Source organism: Hevea brasiliensis, chromosome 15 (assembly GCF_030052815.1).
Source record: "Hevea brasiliensis isolate MT/VB/25A 57/8 chromosome 15, ASM3005281v1, whole genome shotgun sequence".
Taxonomy (NCBI): domain Eukaryota; kingdom Viridiplantae; phylum Streptophyta; class Magnoliopsida; order Malpighiales; family Euphorbiaceae; genus Hevea; species Hevea brasiliensis.
The window spans coordinates 59050384-59071942 of NC_079507.1; the positions used below are offsets into that span (position 1 = coordinate 59050384).

At 32.7% G+C, this 21559-nt stretch overlaps 4 protein-coding genes across 4 annotated transcripts; all 4 read left to right on the forward strand.

Moving 5' to 3' along the window:
* The first annotated feature begins 2508 nt into the window (after window positions 1–2508).
* Window positions 2509–3933, forward strand: LOC110666859 (uncharacterized). Its single transcript, XM_058137121.1, has 2 exons — window positions 2509–3088; window positions 3179–3933. Exons 1-2 carry the CDS (start codon window positions 2509–2511, stop codon window positions 3931–3933), a joined length of 1335 nt encoding a protein of 444 aa, XP_057993104.1.
* A 987-nt stretch (window positions 3934–4920) lies between these two features.
* Window positions 4921–5554, forward strand: LOC131174075 (serine/threonine-protein phosphatase 7 long form homolog). Its single transcript, XM_058137122.1, has 2 exons — window positions 4921–5445; window positions 5546–5554. The coding sequence occupies exons 1-2, from the start codon at window positions 4921–4923 to the stop codon at window positions 5552–5554; spliced, it is 534 nt and encodes a 177-aa protein (XP_057993105.1).
* Window positions 5555–9580: 4026 nt separating this feature from the next.
* LOC110668692 (cytochrome P450 705A22) lies at window positions 9581–11743 on the forward strand. The gene is made up of 2 exons (XM_058137222.1): window positions 9581–10584; window positions 11007–11743. Exons 1-2 carry the CDS (start codon window positions 9671–9673, stop codon window positions 11629–11631), a joined length of 1539 nt encoding a protein of 512 aa, XP_057993205.1. The 5' UTR covers window positions 9581–9670; the 3' UTR covers window positions 11632–11743.
* A 3655-nt stretch (window positions 11744–15398) lies between these two features.
* Window positions 15399–21238, forward strand: LOC110668741 (SEC12-like protein 2). Its single transcript, XM_021830100.2, has 10 exons — window positions 15399–15885; window positions 17076–17170; window positions 17549–17699; window positions 18997–19088; window positions 19192–19291; window positions 19557–19632; window positions 19964–20084; window positions 20188–20304; window positions 20415–20479; window positions 21040–21238. Exons 1-10 carry the CDS (start codon window positions 15583–15585, stop codon window positions 21129–21131), a joined length of 1212 nt encoding a protein of 403 aa, XP_021685792.1. The 5' UTR covers window positions 15399–15582; the 3' UTR covers window positions 21132–21238.
* The last annotated feature ends 321 nt before the right edge of the window (window positions 21239–21559 follow it).

Here is a 21559-nt window from a genome sequence, read left to right on the forward strand (position 1 = left end):
TAGTTGTTGAGTAATATTTTACAAATGTTAGGTGATATTGTCATATATTAGAAGAAAAATGAGTGATTTATTATTAATATTTTGAAATGAATTTTTTTGAATAATATATATTTAATTTTTTATAATTTTTAACTAGTTTATAGATAATCTTAAAAATTAAAAATATTTTTAACAAAATATATATATATATATATATATATCAATAATAGTATAATATTTTAATAAATGATGAAATTTATTAAAAATATAAAATTTTATATAAAAGAATAAATGAATAGGAAAATTATTTTATGATATATTATATAAAAGAATGAAATGAAATAGATAAGATAATAGTATATATTCTTAATAAAAAGTTTAATTATGAAAGAAAATAAATTTAATGTAAATTAGAAATTTAAGGATAATGGGAAAAGTTAATTTAATCTAAATAGTGATTTAATTGAAAAAAAATTTAGTACTAGGTTAAGATTCGAAAGGAATATATATATATATATATATATATATATATATATATATATATATATATATATATATATATATATATATATATACTTTGAAAAATTGTAAAAGTTAGTGAAAAAAAAGAAAAATAATAGGAAATTTAGTTTATAATATATTATATTAAAGAATAAAATAAAAGAGATAATATATTATTATATTCTTAATATAATTAAAAAAAAATTAATAAATACCATAAATAGCCAAAATAAAGTTTATATTAGTTAAAGCATAAAAGATATATATTTTTTTAAAATATAGTAGTTGAATATGTAGATTAGAAATATTTAATGTTAAAATTATATAAAGAAGAAAAAATTTCAAGCAAAATAGTGTTTATAATATTTTATAATAAATAATGTAGAGAATATATAATATAAATGAATATTATTAAGTTGATAGTTCAAACAAAAATAAAAAAATAAAAGAAATTAAAATAATTGAATATTTATGGTTATCCTAATCGATTATGAGAATTCAGAAAATCAAAAAATAATTAAATGAATCAAACCAGAAAACCAAAGTGGTTCGATTCATTTTATTATTTTTTTTCAACACATTTAGTTGAATATATGAGGTGAACCGGACAGTTTATTCGAGTACTTATAGAATTTCTTAGGTGAACCGAATCAAACCGCAGCAGCATTAGGTTTGATTTTTTAAAAAAATTTTAGATTTGAATTAAAAATTTAATAGGTTTGGCCGAAATAAAGAACCAAACTGCATATTTATTTGAATTCCTTTTTTTTTTTTTACAAAGTTAGGCAATACTATTAATTATAATTTTTCTTATGTGTCATTCAAATAACTAGGATTCTTATTTAATCAGAAAAATGTCAATTCCATCGTTTGCTACCTTATATTGGGATGGAGAAATTATTATTGATGGTGAAGGCTGCGACTATTGTGGGGGTTCATCAACAGTCATTACCATTGGTAGACGCATGGATTTTGGTACTTTAGGTATGAAAATAGTACGTGCAATTGATCTAGAAGCTGGGTGTGAATTTATATCGAATATCTTTTTCAGACAACCCATTGAAGGAGATGGTTCAGTGAAATGAGACTGTATGGGTTTGAGTAAAGATGATGTAAATATTATGTTTAATTTTATTGATGAAATTGGAGGTATGTCATCGATAGAATTATATATTGATATTTTTCGACCGGATGCATCTAGAAATGTTGTTGATGAAGCGGGACCATCAAATGTTGGTACTACTGATGAGGTAGTTGTTCACTATCAATCGTCTGAACTTGATAGTAGTACGTTTGAGGATAAAGTTTTGGGGGTTATCAATGAATCTGAAGATATTTGTGAATGTCGATGGGTGTACGAATCAAATGAATCATACTTTTCTGATAGTCATTATTGCCCCAATAATGGTGTCGATGAAGAGGATTCTGATGAACAATGGATTGATAGTGATGAGGCAGACTTCAATCAGGATGTTGAGCATGATAATGAGGTAGTAGTCAACTTGCCTTCATACTATAACACTCATGTTGCAAACCCAATAATGCCTATTGTCCATCCTCCACCTTACTGTGAATTAGATTTTTCATTGCTAACAGTTGATCCATGGTCAAAACCGCAATATAATTCAATGTGGGATCCATCGAATGAGTTTGAAGTTGGAATGACATTTCCGTCTAGAGAGGCTGTCTAAAGAGCTGCCAAAGAATATCATTTACTTAGGCACCATGACTTTTCTTATGATGAGACAAAGAGCAAAACATATGCTATAAGGTACAAATATAGAAACAACAATTGTAAGTGGAGAATGCGTGCGTCTCGTTGGGAAGGATCTGATATATGGAAAATTACTCGATATAACGGACCCCATACATGTGTTAATCCATCAATCTCACAAGATCATAGGCAATTGGATAGCAAATTTTTATCTGATTTCATCCTAGTAATTGTAATGAGAATTAAATGTGAAGATATCTGCGTTACAAGCAGAAATCAAAGATAAGGTTGGATATATGCCGAGTTATCGAAAGATGTGGAAGGCTAGACACGATGCAGTTGTTAAGATATTTGGTGGTTGGGAGGAATCTTTTATAAGATTGCGTCAATTCATGCTTGCGTTGTGCAAACACAACCCCGATTCTTCGTTCTTGATTGAAGATGACCCTCTGTTTGTTAATAATAAATTAAAACCTGAGAATCGGGTTTTCGATAGGATGTTTTGGGCATTCAAACAAACAATTGAAGGTTTCAAGCACTGTCGGCCAATTATTTTTATAGACTCCACATTTTTATATGGAAAGTACAAAGGGTGTTTATTTTGTGCTACGAGACTGGACGGCAATAACCATATTTTTCCTATTGCATGGGCAATAGTTGATTGTGAAAATACAAGGAACTGGGATTGGTTCATGTCTTGTTTACGGGTGTTTGTGACTGATCGTTCTGATATTTGTGTTATATCGCATGCATATATTGCCATTAAAAAAGCAATGCAGCAAGATTGGTGGCAGCCTCCTAATGGACATCATCGATACTGCTTAAGACACGTACTGAGCAATTATAACACGAAGTTTAAAAATCCTGACATGAAAGAAGCTCTCCGAAAGGCAGGTTAGTTTTTGCCAAAGAATATTATTTTTGCAAGCATTAATTGCATTTTCAATGTTATATAATACAAAAAATGTTAATTTTTTTTAACAGCTCACCAAATTCTGAAAAAGAAATTTTATGATGCCATGGACACAATCAAGAGCGAGCATCCAGATACATTTGAATGGGCCAGAAATATACCATTGGAGAAATGGACACGTTCTCATGATGGAGGAAAAAGGTATGGCTCCATGACAACCAATACCGTTGAGTCAGTTAATGGAATGCTTAAGGGGATTCGTGCACTACCAATAACTACAATGGTAGAGAAAATATTTTTCCAATGTGTCCAATATTTTGACACACGCCGCACGACCTTCCACGAACAATTGCAGTTGGGCTTCAACTTAACACCGGCATGTCGTCAAATTATGAATGAAAATTTGAATGAAGCAAACTCACTTAATGTTCGATTATTTAATCGTGATTGTGGTGAATTTGAAGTTTGGAAGGATAGAACTGGGGACAACCACATCGTCAAACTTTATGAGAGGACATGCACATGCGAGAAGTTTCAAGAGATACGTATTCCATGTTCTCATGTCATAGCAGCATGCCAATCAATGTCAATTAATTATGAGCAATACGTTTCAAATTATTATACATTGGAACGAACGCTTAAGTGCTATGAGTGGCAGTTTCATGCACTTGGACATCATGATGATTGGCCAACAGACAATGATCCAATCCTTGTACCTGACCCAAATCGGAAAAGGTCTAAAGGAAGACCAACTTCTTTAAGGAAGATGAATGAAATGGATTGGATGGTGATTCAAAAGAGAGGGGATCCGTCTAAAATCCATTGAAGGACACTATTTTCAAATACTTTGTATTATTATCATAAATTTTTGGACATAGTTTTCATTATTATGTTTTCATTTTATGTGTATTACTACCCCCCCGTTGTTAGGTTACGTACTTTTCAATTTTATCTTAAATTATTGCATTATTTAATATAATTACTGCATTATGATTTATTTCGTATATGTTTATTTATGCTCTCTTTTGTTTATGACTTAGATAAAATAATGGCTCGTATAATGCGCACTCCGAAAAGAATTGTCAGTCAACAACAGCGGGCAAGAGTACATGGTTTAATTAGGAATTTGATTAATCTACCTATGGAAGTAACACCATCAACTACAGGAGATTACCTACTTTGCATTGTTAAGCATATGATAAGGGTGAATGGGCTAATTCAACAAATCATATGGGAAGGAGAGCTATTAACAGATAAACCTAGATATTTGGCTTTAAAGTCAGCTTTTAGTTGTGTCCAGGATAAAGGCATACTTGACAGTGTATGGCGAAAATTAGAAGCTAACCGTATCCCATCATATTTACTACTTAAAGGATTTGTCAAAGAATATGCTAATTGGGTCGCTACAAGGACAATGTGTCGGGCGAGTGGTATAAAAATGCGTGATAGGAAGAAACATACTCTGGTAAAGCCCTGTTTACCTAAAATCGACTACACATTGGAGAAAGATATTTATGACGAGCTAATTAGATCATGTCCTGTAAATCAAATAGTCAGACTGACATAATTAGTTGATGTAGTAAACAATGTTGATGTAGTAAACAATGATGTACTTTTATCTTTGCATTGACTATGTAATGTAGACTTATTAATTAATGCATTGAATGAGAAATTTTTATTTATACCATTTTATACGTGTATTAAATATTTTTGTTACCATTCATGTTTTATTTACTATAGAAGGAAAATATGTGTATTGTTTTACCTGTCACAAATACAAAATGAAAATGTATATTTAATATAATGAATAGGTATGGCTAATCAACAAACAAGAAGAGATTACATTGTGCCAGGTCCAATTGATCCAGAGCTTCTACGACTCCAGTCACAACACCGTTCTGAAGGGATTTGGACTGGTACAATGGAGCATGAGGTGCTTACGTGTAGAAGGCAGGGGAACATATTGCATGCTGACATTGATGACCGAATTATTCCTCATCTCCACGATTCTGGATTTATTGGAATTGCTAGATTAGGATTTTTTCCCCTTGACTGGCACCTTATTAGTGCCTTTGTAGAGCGATGGCAACCGAAAACTCATACATTTATGATGCCAATTGGGGAGTGCACAATCAGTCTTCAAGATGTTGACATTATCACCGGATTGCCAATACATGGTTCTGCAGTAACTGGAATGTCACGAGCCGAATGGCCAGAAGTTTGTGAGCTCTTGTTGGGAGCTAGACCACCTCCAGAAATGATTCGAGGACATACATTAAAATTATCATGGCTAACTGATGAGTTTGGAGCTATTCCACATGAAGCTGATGATTTAAAAGTGTTATGGCATGCAAGAGCATTCATATTACCACTCATCGATTTGATATTTCCCAACAAGACAAACTCACGTGTGAACTTGATGTTCCTACCCCTATTAGAAGACTTGAGGGAAGTTGCGACATACAGTTGGGGTGGAGCTTGCTTAGCCTTCTTTTATTGTGAGTTTTGTCATGTTGTAGTTACTGAAGCAAAGGAGATTTCAGGACCCCAGTTCATATTGCAAATCTGGGCTTGGGAGAGATTTAAAATAATCTCTCCATCAATAAGAGATCCATCGGCACCTCATGATGCACCCCTAGGTGCTAGGTATGTAACTAAATTTATATTTTTTTTCCATTAAACAATCAAAAAATTGATTTTTATTGTATTATATTTTAAATTTTCTTATCAACTAACAGGTGGAGTAGAGCTCGACAAATCACTGAAGTTACAACCCATGTACTACAACAAATTTGATACAATTTTGATCGAATGCGACCTGAAGATGTAAATCAAAATTCGCAAAATCTGACTTAAAATAGTGTTATATTTTTTTCCTATATTAATCACTTTATGTTTTGCAAATTTAGTACTTCATGTTTTGCTCATTTTCACTTGCAGATTACATGGAAACCATATAATGAGGAATTGTTGGATGAGCTGCCCGACATGTGCATACAGGGTCGTCCCATATGGAAGGCAGTGGTGCCATTAATTTGCTTCCATATTATTGAATGGCACCAGCCTGATAGAGTGATGAGGCAGTTTGGTTTGGCCCAACCTATTCCACGACGACCGATGCAAACAGATTAGTTACATGAGATTACTCTCCGATTTAGTGAGAGTAATTGGGCGCACCACTATGCGACGTACATTAATCGTTGGAATAGGCAAGAACATTACATTGTTCAAGGGCAAGAAATGGCACAACCACTCCACCATCATTCTGAATATATGAAGTGGTATCGTCGAGTTTCAAGACGTTGGATCTCAATAAGTGGAGCTACCATTGGTTGTGTGGTAATCATTTACAATACATATTTTTTCATTATTAAATACTTAGTAATAATAATTTTTAATTACAGTGTTTAACACAAACTGTAACATAATACATGGACTTCATATTTTTACAGGAGGATGCAATTGAGGATTGTTTGCTAAAATTACAGAACCCATCAACAGAAAATGTGGCTGAAGTTAAACGTCTATTAAGAAAAATGATGATTACTCTAGAGGAAGAAAGTCGGCTTTGCCAAATGCCACCTCCTCAATCCGCACCTCAAGCAACAACCTTTAATGATGAATTAGAAGATGACCAACCCATCAACCAGCCTGAGCCCTCACAAAGAGCAGCACGACACCGATCACGTCCTGCTCGAAGTCGTCAACATCCAGTGCGTCCAGCCTCTCCTCCCGATGATGCTTTGCCCCCACCTGTCGCATTCCACCCTTACTGTATCACATCAGCGCCTGATCATTCTGATCCTATTCCCTTGGCTCCTGCACTATCTGACCCTGCTCATTACACTGGTTGGATGGCTACCCCATCAATGCCTGGCCCATCAGCACCATGGATGTCATATCAAACTCAAATGCAAAACAAAAGCACATTCGACTTTACTGAGAGTCAACAGCCGCAAACACCATTCGACGGCTTATTTGCTCTATTTGGCAGACCATCAAACATTGGGCCATCACAGTATACGTCAGGTCAATTTAGTGGATATGGGTCAGAACAATACTTTGCACCATATCATTCTGGTGCCTTAGGCCATATTCCATCTGCTGCGGGTCTATTTGGATACCATGAACAAAGTGCTGTGCATTATACTGCAGGGGGGGAATCATCGGGACAACATCAAGGGCAAGCTAGCCAACCCAAAGATGCACAAGGTCATCAAGCAGAACATCAAGAAGGGGGAGAACATTGAGTTCTTCGACCGAGATGACATATACGAAGACCTGGTTGTGGCACATGACTGATTTAAATATTTGTTATCATTTTATATATTAATTATAAAAACTTCTCTCAAGTTATTTCTCGCTTTAAGTCAATTGCTATAATATGTTAGTGACAATTTTTATATTTTTTACACAATTAAATTTCCTACAAATTTTTAATAACTTAATTTGGCACTAACTGAAAATCAATTACAGTATTTAAATTTTATATTGTTATACATGCCAACACATAATAAATAATAATTTCATTTCTTTTAAAATTTAAATTTATTAATTGCTATCAACAAAATAAATTATTCTAATTATAATAAGAATAAAATTTAATATTAAAGCAACGAATTTTACTTAATTTATTATAAATTTCAATTTTAATTTTTTTAACTTGTATTAATTATTGCAAATTTTTATATGAGTATGATGCTAAATACTTTCCATTCAATTGTACAACATTTAATTTATTTAAATCTATAAAATTAATTATTCTTTTAATAATTACAATTTAAATTTTTATTCAAAAAATTTAGTTCAAATAATATTGTTATTTTATAAAACTAACATATTTTTTAAAAAAATTATAGTATATATTTTTTTATTTTTTTCACATAAAATTTATAGTAATTTGAAATTACACAATACCCTTTTACATTTAACATTTAATTTCCTTAAATATATAAAAATAATTATTTACACTTTAATAAAAATTATACTACATATTTTTTGTTAATTTAATACAATTACAATTTTACACTTTAATAATTTAAATTTATAAAACTATTATATTTAAAAAAAAAATTTTTTTTGGCAGAAATGCTTTGTGAAAATCGCTACTCATAGTAGCGTTTTCACACTTTAATATTTAAAAAAAAAAATTTTTTTTGGCAGAAATTCGCTACTTATAGTAGCGTTTTCACACTTTAATATTTAAAAAATTTTTTTTTTTGGCAGAAATGCTTTGTGAAATTTACTACTTAGCGTTTTGGTAGAAAATTGTGGCAAAACGCTATTCTCAGTGGCGTTTTGGTAGAAACGCTTGTGTGACTAGCGTTTTGAATACTAAAATACTATTATTAGTCGCGTTTTTATACTAAAATATTATTTTGTTTTGGACGCTATTTTTAACAGCGTTTTGGATATTAAAACGCTACTAATAATAGCGTTTTTAACGCTCTGACTTTTCCTCACCCCTTTCTGGTTAATTTTACACATCACACCCATTTTTAGTAATTTTAGTTTTCAATTCACCCTTGTACGGTCAATTTCCTGGAGGAAAGTAACAATTTTAAGGAGAAAGTAGAAGACGAAGACAGAAACAGAGAAGATAGAAATCCCCAAAGTCATCAATCTCAGACCCAGCAATATTCTCAATCCAGAAATCTCCAGGAACCAAAACAAAAATTATGCAAACCAGAAAATTTTAAAAACTATGTACCATGCAAACTACAAAATTAAAAAAACAATGTACCCAAAATTTCTTTTACTAAAATCGAAAGAAAGACATTAATTTACTAAAACTACAATATCCCAAGAATTTTTTTTCCCTTTCTCTTTAAAAAAGTGATTCTGCAATTTGTCTTCATATTCTTTGGAGTAGCAGACTTCTATCTAAGGTTTTAGCTTTATTTTATATGTTGCATTCATCATCGTAATTCACAACCAATTGCATGATGGTTCAACCCACCCCACGGGCGCCACTATAACCCACATTGGAATGATGAGACCAACATCATCTTCCTCCACTGTCTTCTTCCACATGAAGTTAGGGTTTTGAGAAGAAATGATTGATAATAGAAGTAAAAGAGGAAAGTGAGATAGAACTTAAAGGTTTTTTTTTTTTAATTTTTAATATTTTTCTTATTATATATGGAAGCTATTATAATAAAAAAATTATTATTTTAGTGTTATGTCAGCATGTATTTAACAGCATTTTAACATTTGGACCGCTTGAGCTAACGGTAATAAATTTAGGGTATCAATTTGAAATAAATTGAATTTCAGGGTCTCAAGTATTAATTTGCGAAACCAGTACTTTTTCCTATTTTTTAATAAATACGCAATTGAAAAATTCAATAACTTCCAATTTCCACCAAAAGATTCCAACTTCAATTTCTACAACAATAATCACCAAATCGTTGACTTTGGATTACTCAGCTTAGGTCAGTGATAATGAATATTAGCCGACTAACTTATAGTTGACTCCAATCTGATTTACTTCACAATCCCTACTAATATTAAACCCAAGAGAAAATTCACCAGGTTGTCTTAACTCTAAACCATCTGCAATAATGGCAATCATCGGCGATACCCAATTCTACTTCATCGCTTTCTTTCTATGGCTAGTCTCAAGACTTCTCCTTCAACAACTCCTCAAGAAACCCACCAAGCCAAATCTTCGCCTTCCTCCAAGCCCACCAGCTCTTCCATTCATAGGTCACATTCACCTCTTCAGCCCAGTGGCGTCCAAATGCTTCCATAACATCTCTTCTAAACATGGCCCTCTCCTCTATCTCCGCCTTGGCTCTCGTCCCCTTCTTCTCGTCTCATCAGCATCATTTGCAGCTGAGATCTTCAAAACGAATGATCTCGCCTTCTCAGAAAAACCCGAAACTCCTTTCGATGATGGGTTACTCTTTGGATCAAACACAGGCTTTGTTACTGCTCCTTACGGAGATTACTGGAAGTTCATGAAGAAGCTTTGCGTAACTGAATTGCTAGGAGCATCACAGCTTGAACGATCTCGTGGTGTACGACACGAAGAACTTAGGCGTTTCTTGCATAATCTGGTCGAAAAAGCTTACAAGAATGAGAATATTGATGTGGGTCAGGAGCTGATGAAGCTGACAAATAACACTACATGCAGGATGGTAATGAGCACAAGGTGCTCAGAGGAAGATGATGAGGCTCAGAGGTGCAGAGAACTGGTGGAAGGATCGATAGCTCTGACTGGAAAGCTGCTTATAGCTAGCATGTTAGGACCTCTGAAAAAATTTGGTTATTGGCTGAATAGAAAACAGCTAGATGATATACCTAAGAGGTACGATGATTTGTTTGAAAAGATATGGAAGGAGCATGAAGAGAGAGCAAAGAGAGAGTGTGAAGAGAGAGAGGATAAGGATTTGATGGATATTCTCTTGAAAGTATATCAAGATGAAAATGCAGAGTTTAGGATAAGCAAGACACAGATGAAGGCCTTTATTCTAATCCTTTCTCCTGAAAAATAAAATTCAATTTAAATTATTAATATTCTTTATCGAAAAATAAATATTTAATTCCATCAACTATATTGCCTTATGTTTGTAAGATCCAAATTTGTCTGCTTCTATTGGGCTGTATCGTAATAATCGAGTGTCTGTCCGGTGGTATGAGAAAGTTTTTAATTGAAAAAAAGTTTGCCTAGTATACTCTTTCATTAATTGAAATTTAACAAATTATATAAATTTAATTTGAAGTAATTATTTTTTAATTCATTGGTCTAGTTTGTATGAATAGTGTTGGGACTAAGATCCTCTCAACGAGTATTAATTTAATTGCTTACATATATATAGCACAAAAATTATGATAATTAATAATTATTTTTTTAATATTTGTCTTAAATATTCTTAATTTTGTGTTTGTATGCTAGGAACTCTTCATTGGAGGGACTGATACTGCAGCAAATACCTTGCAATGGACGATGGCAGAGATCATCAATCATCCTAATGTATTCAGGAAGCTAAGAGAGGAGATAGAGTCAGTTGTTGGAACAAATAGACTAGTGGAAGATTCTGACATCCCAAATCTCCATTATTTGCAAGCTGTAGTAAAAGAAACCTTGAGACTGTACCCATTAGTACCTGCAATACCTAGAAAATGCCGAGAAGATTGTCAAATAGGAGGATTTGATGTACCTAAAGAAACTGCCGTAATTGTCAACGCATATTCCATAATGAGGGATCCAGAATTGTGGGATAATCCTGATAAGTTCTACCCAGAGAGATTCTTGAAAGAACAAGAAAGCCGAAAGGAAACTAAAAAGCAAAATTTCAATTTTCTTCCATTTGGTGGGGGAAGGAGAATGCGCTCTGGTTCGCAATTGGCCTTCAGTGTAATGAATATTAATGTGGCATCCATGGTTCAATGCTTTGATTGGAAGGTTGCTGGAGATGAAGGAAAGGTTAATATGGAAGCTAAAGCAGGCTTTACTACGATCATGGAACACCCACTTCTGTGCCTTCCTATGATTCACTTCAACCCAGTTTCTGCCTAAATAATTGATCTAATAATATAGTTGTAAGCATTCTCTGTCCTCCAATTTCCACTGTAATAATATACTGTATAAGCTTACCACAGGCCTTATATAATAAAGTAGTGATGGCTAAATACATCATTATCAACATCTGAATTATTTGAATTTTGCCTATTATACATTTAAATTAATTTTATAATTTATTAAACATTTAAATTTAAAAAAATCATTACAATTAAATATAAAATGACTATATCAGCAGTGATTTATCGAAAAAGTAAAAATTAAAATAATAGCACTTTTTACTCACTATACCCTAGTTCTCTCCTAAAATGACTAAATTATCCTTCTTATCCTTCTGTCTCTCATCATCCTCTCAAGAAATGTTCAATAGCACGCCTAGTAAGTTTCATGATCGAATTTGAACACAATGACATAATGCAATGTTTTACAAATAAATGGTGCCTGGCCATCATGATATCCCAACCATTTCTTGATGTTGGTGGATTGATCCTCTTAAGTCCCAATAACAGTGAACCAATCTAATTTGCTGCCACAACATCATTCCTTAGTAAATTATACAATCTTTCCCTTTTGCAATAGCTTAGCTAGGTTGTTATCAATTGATGTGGGCCTATCGCTTGCCTACTCAAAGAAGCTATCTTGCATGTTACTCAAGCTATTGCATATGGTTTCAGCCTTTCAGGCTCCTTAAAATTGTGCTTCCTATGAGTAATATGTCTTCCTTCCTTGTTTGGGATACTTTTGCACTTCTAAGCAATAAAGGGTACCTGCACATCGAAGGTGTGCACTTGTTAATCTTTTTCCCTTTCAATTACAGGACCACATCTTTGTACTACTCTTTGTACCCTTAATTTCCACAAACTGATTTTTATGTTATATACCTTAACAAGAATTCTTCAAAAAAAAAAAAGGTTGTGGTTGTTTCATGTACCTACAAAGGAGCTGAGAAAGGTTTATTATTTAGGCATTTATTTTCGATAGTTTACCAACTGTTTGTTGTTTTGCCTCAGTGAATATTGTGCAGCCATACCATGATTTGCTCAAGGATTTCAACTTACTCTCAAAATGCAACTACATTCTTGAACTTATATACATTTTGGGTTTGAATTGCAGCAGTGATGATTTTTCCCTTGAAATGTTATGAGGGAAGAAGATGGGAGAGGATGCAGCTTTGCTTCTGGAGTTTTTAATGTAGATATGTGGAGAGAAAAGAGGATGAAAAGAGAAAGATCAAGTACCTATTTGGCATTGGATTTAGATGCTGTTTTCCTGAATAAAAATATTATTTTAAATATTATTAAAAAATAATTAAAAAAATTATTTTATTATTTTAGTGTTTTCGTGACTAAAATTTATCAAATTTAATTTTAAATTATTTTTTAATACTATTTAACTAATATATTTAAAAGTGATTTTCTCAACAGCAATACTAAATAAGTTCAAAGAGAGAGAAGAATAGAGAAGAGAGATAATTTAGTCATTTTACGAGAGAATCAGACCATAGTCAACAAAAATTGACCATTTTTTATTTTTTTTTTTTACATATCACTGTTATATAATAATTTTGATTTTAATTGTAATGATTTTTTTAAATTCAGGTGCTTAATAGTTTACAAAACTAATTCAAGTATATATTAGGTAAAATCCAAATAGTTTAAATGTATGATGATGTATTTGACCGAGCATTAATTTTAGATTGAATATCTTACATGAAATTGATAAACCAATAATAGTTATATAGGTATGTATTAGTGGGTTTTATAAAATTAAGTTATTTCCATGTTTTAAAATAATATTTTTTAATAAAATGCAACTACCATTTTAAATAAAGTGTCATTTTGTAATTTACTTGTCATTCCATTTCAAATCTTGACATGGAATTACCAGAATAGTGTATAACTACTCATTCCTTTCGAATAATTATATAACATATCAATGATTTCATATAGGATATGTATACATTATAAATCATAACGTGCTAGCATGTTATCACCTCTTCACAGTATAATTTCTCCTTTCTCAGGCATCTTTTAATTATTTGTTCATGGACGTCGCAAAGATGGTACTTGTTCCACTAACCATATACAGCCATCTCCCGAATCCTGATATTGTTGGATGCATACAAGGCATGCTGAGATGTTAATAAGATAACACATTTAATCGGGAATTCAGGACTGAAATATTATCAAACGAAACTATCTTGCAAATCTTCGGGCCATCATTTTCATAAATCAAGATACGGTTTCTGATATGCTTCCGTGCATGTAACTGCCTGAATATACCTATAAAAATTTTCTTGTGGTTTGTTGAGTTCCAGTTCCATTCAAACTCCAAACCTGTAATCACAGCGCTCCAATAATATTATATACTGCCTTAATCTAAAAAAAAAAAAAAATTATTTTAACTAAAATATGAATGGGAAATTAAAAAGTTATTTTATCAAGAATATAAAAAATTATAATTTAGATTCAGTTTATTTTATAAAAAATATATTTTAAGAAATTTTCTACATTTTGGCATTTAGTAAACGATGATTAAAGTAAAAATTAAGTTTTTTTTTCTTTTAAAAACCTCTTCTTTAAAGTAATTTTTTATTTTTTAAATTTTAATAATTTTATTAAAATATGAAAACACTCATATATATATATATATCATTAATTTAATATTATAATTAAATAACAAAAATTATTTTTTTTAAAAATATTTTATGAAAAGTCTTGAATATTTGATACTCATTAGACTTATGTACCTTGTAGGAACTTCTAACTCATGAGCTACCCCGAGTGGTATTAGAGCCTTGGTTCTAAGAGGGTAAAGGGTGCATAAAACGTTTCATATTGCTTAAATATCTAATGTCTACTAGATTTATACGTCATTTGAGAATTTCTATAGAGTCCCAGGATAATTCGGACAGCTTCAAAATGTAAATGATAGTAATGGAACAAACAAAACCTTAGTATAAATATAAAATATTTAATGTTTAATACATTTTGGGATAAATTTTGATATTTGTCTTTGAATTTATCTAGTTGTAATAATACAGTCTCTCAACTTAAAAATATAATATAAAACCCTATCAACTTTTAAATTTTGTATAATAAAATCCTCTAACCTCCAATTATTGATTTTTTAGTTAGACGCTGATCTGGACAGTTCTAGCATATAACTTAGTCAGTATTTTTCTTTTCTCTCTCAAGTCATATATAAATTGAATCTTTTTTTTTTCTATAGACAGAATAATTTTTCATATGTAGAGAGAATAATTTTACATTTTGTATAAGAGCAGAGAGAGAAATTTTGACTAAGCGCTATGCGGTATTTATTCATATTAATTTCTAACTGAAAAATCAATAATTGAAAGTTAAAAGGATTTTATTATGTAAAATTTAAAAGTTTAGGAGTTTTGTATTACATTTTAAAATTAAAAGACTATAGTATTATAACTACATAAATTCAGAAACATTTATTAAAATTTATCTATACATTTTGATAAATTTAGATTAAAGAATATATATATATATATATATATATATATATATATATATATATATATATATATATATATATATATGAAACTCCATGATTTTTTAGTATAAGTTTTTTTTTATATTTTTATTATTAAAATTTAATATTAAAAATATAAAATTTTATAAAATTTAATTTAAAATTAAATTAAATTAATGTTTATCTATTTGATTTGGTTTAATTTCCTCTGCGCTTGATTTAATTTTTAAATTTTTAATTTTATCAGGTTAATTTGGTTTAGAACAGAACAGACCGCGCACCCCATGTACGCGTGTGTGTATATATACATATATAATTTCCGCTGGGAAAACCGTAGAAATGCTAGTTGTATTCTGGAGAGCTAAATATGGACGCGTAAGAACGGTGAAGTGATTTGCAGTCGACCTTCGTGAGAATCCAAATTCCAGTCTCTTCGGCAAGGCAATGGGAAAGGGCAATAAGCCGGACCCTCCTAGCTTGCAAAAATACGGCGTCCCTTTCTACTCTGCTGCTTGGGTACCCTTCAAAGAAGTCAGATCCAAGCTTCAACCTCTGGATCCTCATAAATCCGGCGATAAAGATGAAGATTCAGGCAAGGAAACCTCACCTCCTGGAGCTCAGCAGGAGATCGCCGATCAATATTACCTCGTTTTTGCCGGAGGTGGCGGAGAAGGCCGCAGCGGCATCCCTAACGCTATCGTTCTCTCTCATTTCGATTTCGCCTCCAATTCTCTCTCTGCCCAGCCTGTATGTTGATTTTTCACATACTATAAGAGTCCAATCGGTGCTCGTATTTGAATCTTATCTCCATAAGTGAAATGCAGTTTATGCTAAAATATAACTCTGCATATTCAGATTTTTTTGATGCTTTTCTGTTTTAAAGCTAAAACAGAGCTCACTCTCTCAATTGGGTTATTTATGGAAACTGAGGATTTATATGGATTTTCCATATAATTGAGCTAGTTAGGATCTATATGCCCTTTGCTTCTGCTTGCACTCGTCTAATTACATGGGAAGTGTGATATTATAATTTCAATTTGCGTCTTATATTTGGCTGATTTGCATGACATTCGCAATATCTGTTTTCTTGCTCATATCATTATTTCTTTCTATTTTTTAGCTTAGCAGTTGATCTATAATCCAGCTTTGTATTGATTATTATAGCATGGAGCCAATTTAGCCAAAGATTTCTAGGCTTACCTAGAAATTTAGATGACGGTAGTAGCAATTATTTGCAAATTCAACGGTTTGTAACTTCGATGCAAATTTTATCTGTTCACTCAATTGGAGTTGATCAAGCAAAGAACGTTATAAATTTCATTTAATGATCTATTCTCTGGGGATTTTTTTTTTTTTTATTTCATTCATAGTGTTAAATTTTCTGTTGGAGAATGTCTGGCAATGAATGTGACTTTCCTCAGGTTTTGGGTTCCTAATATGTTTTTATTTTCATATTTCGTGGTATGCCATGTCCTGTTAGAATTAGTTTGCAGGCATTTTCAATTAGATGAAAGTACAAAATTACATCCTGTTATTTGGGCCAATTTCAAGTAAGGTTTTGTGATTCGACTTTTCACAAACAGCTACCATGTGCTAATATCCATTAGTAAATCATGTCCAAATAGCCCAACGCCTTCTGGAAATGCAGATGTGGCAGTGACACTTGGCACAGTATAAAATAGTGCCACTGTGTTAACATTTCTAGACGGCACTAGGCCAATTGGATGTGTTTTGCTAACAAAAACATGGTAAGTATTTGTGAAAAGTTAAAACCACATGACCCTACTTAAAAAGGTCCCAAGCCACTGTTAAATTTTTATACTGTTCCCTTTCATTTATGCTTGGCAGTGAGATATCTCATAACATTATATTCAGCTGTTTCATTGTCTAATTTGAGATGACATTATTGTGTATGCATTTGTTATCTTATCTTTCAGGCAGTTAAGCTTGGACTTGGTTCTGATTTGCCTTATAGAATGGCTGTTCACCCAGGTGGAGAAGGACTGATTTGTGCATTGCCAAAAAGCTGTCGGTAATTATTTTATTTTGCTTACTTTTAACTTTTATCTTCCTTTTAACAAAAAATTTAGGAGAAATTCTATGGATTTAGTCCTCTAGTGGAGGGTCGAAAACACAAACAAGCTTGTATTATATAGTTGGATTCTCATGTGGTAGAAGGTTTTCTGACGCAGTCTGTTCCTTCTTTTATTTTTCCCCTCACTCAAAACATGATTATTGTTGTACAAGTTTATGATTCTGACTGATAAACACAGCAAGGCCTTTGTTTAAGCTCTGCCCATCGCATTCTTCAAGGCAACTGAATTTTCATCAATATATGATCCTTTCTTCTAGCTAGTTTAATTTTTTGCAGTTGTTAAGGGATTATTATTCTATTACTATGCTTGTGTAGATTTTTCAACTGGGATGAAGCGAAGGACAATGATGCCCACAAATTGGATATAAAAGAGTCATTGAAGGTACTCACTCAACTAGAGGACATCGGACAGCAGTTAGCATTGGCCTTCAACAATGACGGTTCTGTACTTGCTGTTGGTGGCGAGGTAGAGATATTGTGTATATATATTCTGTTAAATTTTGAATAAAATCGCTCTATTATCTTAATTTATTGTTATTATCATAAGGAAGAAACAAGCAAAAACAATTCTCTCTTCATATTTTCGTTATTTCTAAACGAAGCAGTTGCTTTACACTTCTATAAAGGATGAAACCGTGTAAATTCTCTAGAATCAATTACAAATTGTAACATGAGGAACTTCTTAGTAACTTTGTGTTTAGTTCTGAAAAGAAAATTTCCCTAACATAATTGAAAACTAAAAGCTATTAAAATATGGAGAGTTAATAAAAGATGGCCTGGTTAAGCAAGACTGGTAAGTGCCCAGGCCAGGAGTAGCTGATCTGAATTGTTTGATCCTTATTCAACAAGGAGTTTGTGGGCCTTAATAGATGAATGGCTAATGGAAATTGTGTGCTTCCCACTACCATCGAGAAATAAAAGCAATGATAAGGTCCTTTTCCCTTTTTTTTTTTGGTTTTTTTTTTTTTTTTTTTTTTGGGGGGGGGGGGGGTGGGTGTGGTTTGGGGGGGTGCTGTGTGTGTTTCTTTTCTGTGTCTCATTGATGTAAAAGAGAGACAGATGATGAAAGAGTGGTGTACTAGTGTTTAAGGGAATGCCTTACTTGATATCTACTGATTAGATTCAAACATTTACATGTTAAGTTCAAATGTGAGCACTCCTTTGAACCTTTCATGATGTGATGACATTTCCCTGCAAAGTTAAATAGCAGAGAAAGTCAGAATAAAGCCTGGACTAATCTTAATTATATTGTTCAAATTTTATATGAAATGACAATTTGGCTGAGTTGAGTTTTTAATGTAATTGTTTAAGAAGGGAAAATAAGGAAAGTACCCTAGCTGCAAATACAAATAATTTATGGCCATGGAGTACACATTTTAATGGAATTCTCTGCGGAATATCTAGCTGAAAGGATCATGAGAAATGGAACTTCAAACCATGCTTTTCTCGTATTTGTCTCATCTGTTTCCTCATTCCTGGATCCAGTCATGCATGATATATGCGCATTCATACGTGCATATGTCTTCTAAGATGCAAGTATTTTTTTCCACCTTGCATGGCAGAGTTCAAGACCTGCCTTTTGGAAACTCACTCCTTAATGAAAGTGCTAGTCGCCACTTAACTGAATGGAATAAACATTATCTTTTTCTTCTAACTTTTTCAGGTTCAGCTTAGTTCTTATTTAAAGTGATTTTGTAAGGAGATATTTGTTCTTTTTTGTGAAGATAGCGTGCCATAAGATGCTATGATTTATTGCAGTACAGGATGGCTATTTAAGGGTTTTCAAGTGGCCCAGCATGGAAATCATTCTCAATGAGGCTGAAGCTCATGCTTCTTTAAAGCATTTATGTTTCAGGTATTGCAATGGTGGAGACGGAAGTTAGATCAATAGTTCCTGAGCTGGTAAGCATGAAGAGTTTGTAATATACTTGTGCTGATGTTACTGAATTGTGTTGCAGCCCTGATGGCAAGTTTCTTGTTTCCTTGGGAAGTCGTGGTCCTGGAAGGGTTTGGAATATGACTTCTTCAACAGTAGTAGCTTCTTTATCAAAGGACAATGTAAGCAGTGAATTATAATTTCTTGAGCTAACTGTATTTTATAACATAAAGGAGATTAGTTTCTTCTTGCTGATGTGCATTCACAGTGATATTGTTTTAAGCGTAAGCAGAAATGTAATAATTTAATTGCATCCTACTGGTTCAGTGATACCTTATATTATTTGTAGAACACCAGATGCTTTGTATATAGAACAATTAATTCATCATTGGAGAAATTTTCAAAGTTTCAGTCAACTGAATAACTGAATTGTTGTGTTACCTCCAGGATGAGGTTTTTGCCTCATGCAGTTTTTCTCAAAGCAGTGATAAGACTCAGGTTCTTTACATTGCTGCAATAACAGGTTAATATTCAGAACTGAGATCCATCATCTCTTTTTCAGAATGTTAGGGTCCATTTGGTATCAATGTTGTTTTTGGTTTTTAGTTGTTTTTCTAATAGTTAAAAGGAAATCATTTACTAGAACATGTTTGTTACTTGACATCTTAAAGTGAGAAACAAGTTGCTAGAAGTTTGTGGTTTTTTGTTTATTGCAGAAACCTTTTTTTGTCTTTTAAATATTGGACAACAAGCAAAAACTGAAAACATTAAGCATTCCAAAATTGCCCTAGGACCCTAAGCTTTTTGAAATTTCTGTTCTATGAGCTAATAATAATAAATATTGTTTTACACAGGCAAAGGTGGAAATATTCAGACATGGGACACAAGCTCATGGAAGAGAATTGGTTCAAAGAATATAAGTCGTGATTCAGTTTCTTCCTTCAGTGTCTCACCTGATGGAAAGTTCCTAGCAATGTACTTCATCTTTACTTTGTTTTTTCACTTTCACTTACTTGAGCTCATTTAGTGAGCACCTTCATCATTAAAATTTATTCCTTTATGATTGATTTACATGCAGGGGTACGGTTCAAGGAGACGTGCTGATTATAAATTCAATCAGCATGCAGGTTCAAACAGTGGTTAGGAAAGCACACCTTGGCATGGTAACAGCATTGGCGTTCTCTCATGATTCAAGGTTGGAAGTTTAACATGGTTGCATGATATCCTGATTTATTTAACACGTTAAGCTGGGTACATTTCCTTCTAATAATAATAGGGAGTAAACCGTATGGCATTTGAATGCAGGGCTTTGGTGTCTGCGTCCATGGACTCAAGTGCAAGGGTGACACCGGTTGAGGAGATCAAAAGTGGTATGTACTTCCAGACTTTGGATTTTGTTAAATGCGCATATCATGTCTTTAGCATTGACATGCAATGGTTGGATAGACCTGGTAACCTGTTGACCTCATATTGGGCTCTGATTGAGGCCCATCGCATAAGACAATGTGATTCTGTTCAACTATTGGTGACAACCAAATACTTAGTTGAGATGGACTGTTAATCGTAGTCAGGAGGGTAACACTCGCCAGTAGGGCAACACCACTAAACTGAGTTTTCAGTAACTTATTACTGTCAGAATTATCCTAACCTGTATATTTCATTTGTAAACAAATAAAATGAAGTGTGATTCTCATAGCATTAACTTGGGGCTGGAGTCAATTGTGTTAAAAGGACAATTTCTGAGAAGAAAGTATCCTTTTCAAATTTAGGTTCCAAGATGTTAGGGAGGGTAATTTTGAAGCTTTGATAGAGATAGGCAGTTCGTTGTAGATAAACATGTTAAGAACGTAATATAGATTGGGAAACCAAACCATGTAGGACATTGCTTTAATTGCCTTGAATTCTGTCTCACAATTCTTTTCCTTTGCAGGAGGATTAAGCTTGTGGATCATTTTATTCGTAATTTTACTTGCAATTGTTGTGTATTTCATGAAGAAAGGACTTCTTCCTTTCCTTGGGTAGAATTTACTTGGTTCACAATCTTGTTATGGCATAAAAGCAAGATATTTTAACATTGTAAATGACAACTTGGAGGTTATGTTTTGAATGTAAGTCTTGTGGATGATAAATGGTTGCAGGATGAGCTGTGGGCTATCAAGCGCATTCTTATTTATAGCCACAAGAGCGGGCAATAGTGTTTGTTTGTATGTGGATTCATGCGTTTCTGTACATACGCATGGTTAACGGATGAAGGCCTTTGGGGGACTCTTCTTATTTTTATTTCTGATAATCGCGTAAGGTAATTCTCGTCCTAAAATCTCATCGTGGAAATTTTGCTTCTGAAAATCAAGATTTATACTACTGCTATCAAAGGTCAGTTTTATGGATTCATCATTCATGCTCTTTGAAACTAACACCCTATGTCTGGGGTTTTACTAACAGAGTGTTAA

Excerpts from the sequence above, each read along its gene's own strand:
- LOC110666859 (XM_058137121.1), top strand. The coding sequence starts at position 2,509 with ATGTGGAAGGCTAGACACGATGCAGTTGTTAAGATATTTGGTGGTTGG. Across the intron at positions 3,089-3,178 it reads AGAAGCTCTCCGAAAGGCAG|CTCACCAAATTCTGAAAAAG; the intron begins GTTAGTTTTTGC and ends TTTTTTTAACAG.
- LOC131174075 (XM_058137122.1), top strand. The coding sequence starts at position 4,921 with ATGGCTAATCAACAAACAAGAAGAGATTACATTGTGCCAGGTCCAATT.
- LOC110668692 (XM_058137222.1), top strand. The coding sequence starts at position 9,671 with ATGGCAATCATCGGCGATACCCAATTCTACTTCATCGCTTTCTTTCTA. Across the intron at positions 10,585-11,006 it reads CAGATGAAGGCCTTTATTCT|GGAACTCTTCATTGGAGGGA; the intron begins AATCCTTTCTCC and ends GTTTGTATGCTA.
- LOC110668741 (XM_021830100.2), top strand. The coding sequence starts at position 15,583 with ATGGGAAAGGGCAATAAGCCGGACCCTCCTAGCTTGCAAAAATACGGC. Across the intron at positions 19,089-19,191 it reads TTAAAGCATTTATGTTTCAG|CCCTGATGGCAAGTTTCTTG; the intron begins GTATTGCAATGG and ends ATTGTGTTGCAG. Across the intron at positions 20,305-20,414 it reads GCGTTCTCTCATGATTCAAG|GGCTTTGGTGTCTGCGTCCA; the intron begins GTTGGAAGTTTA and ends ATTTGAATGCAG.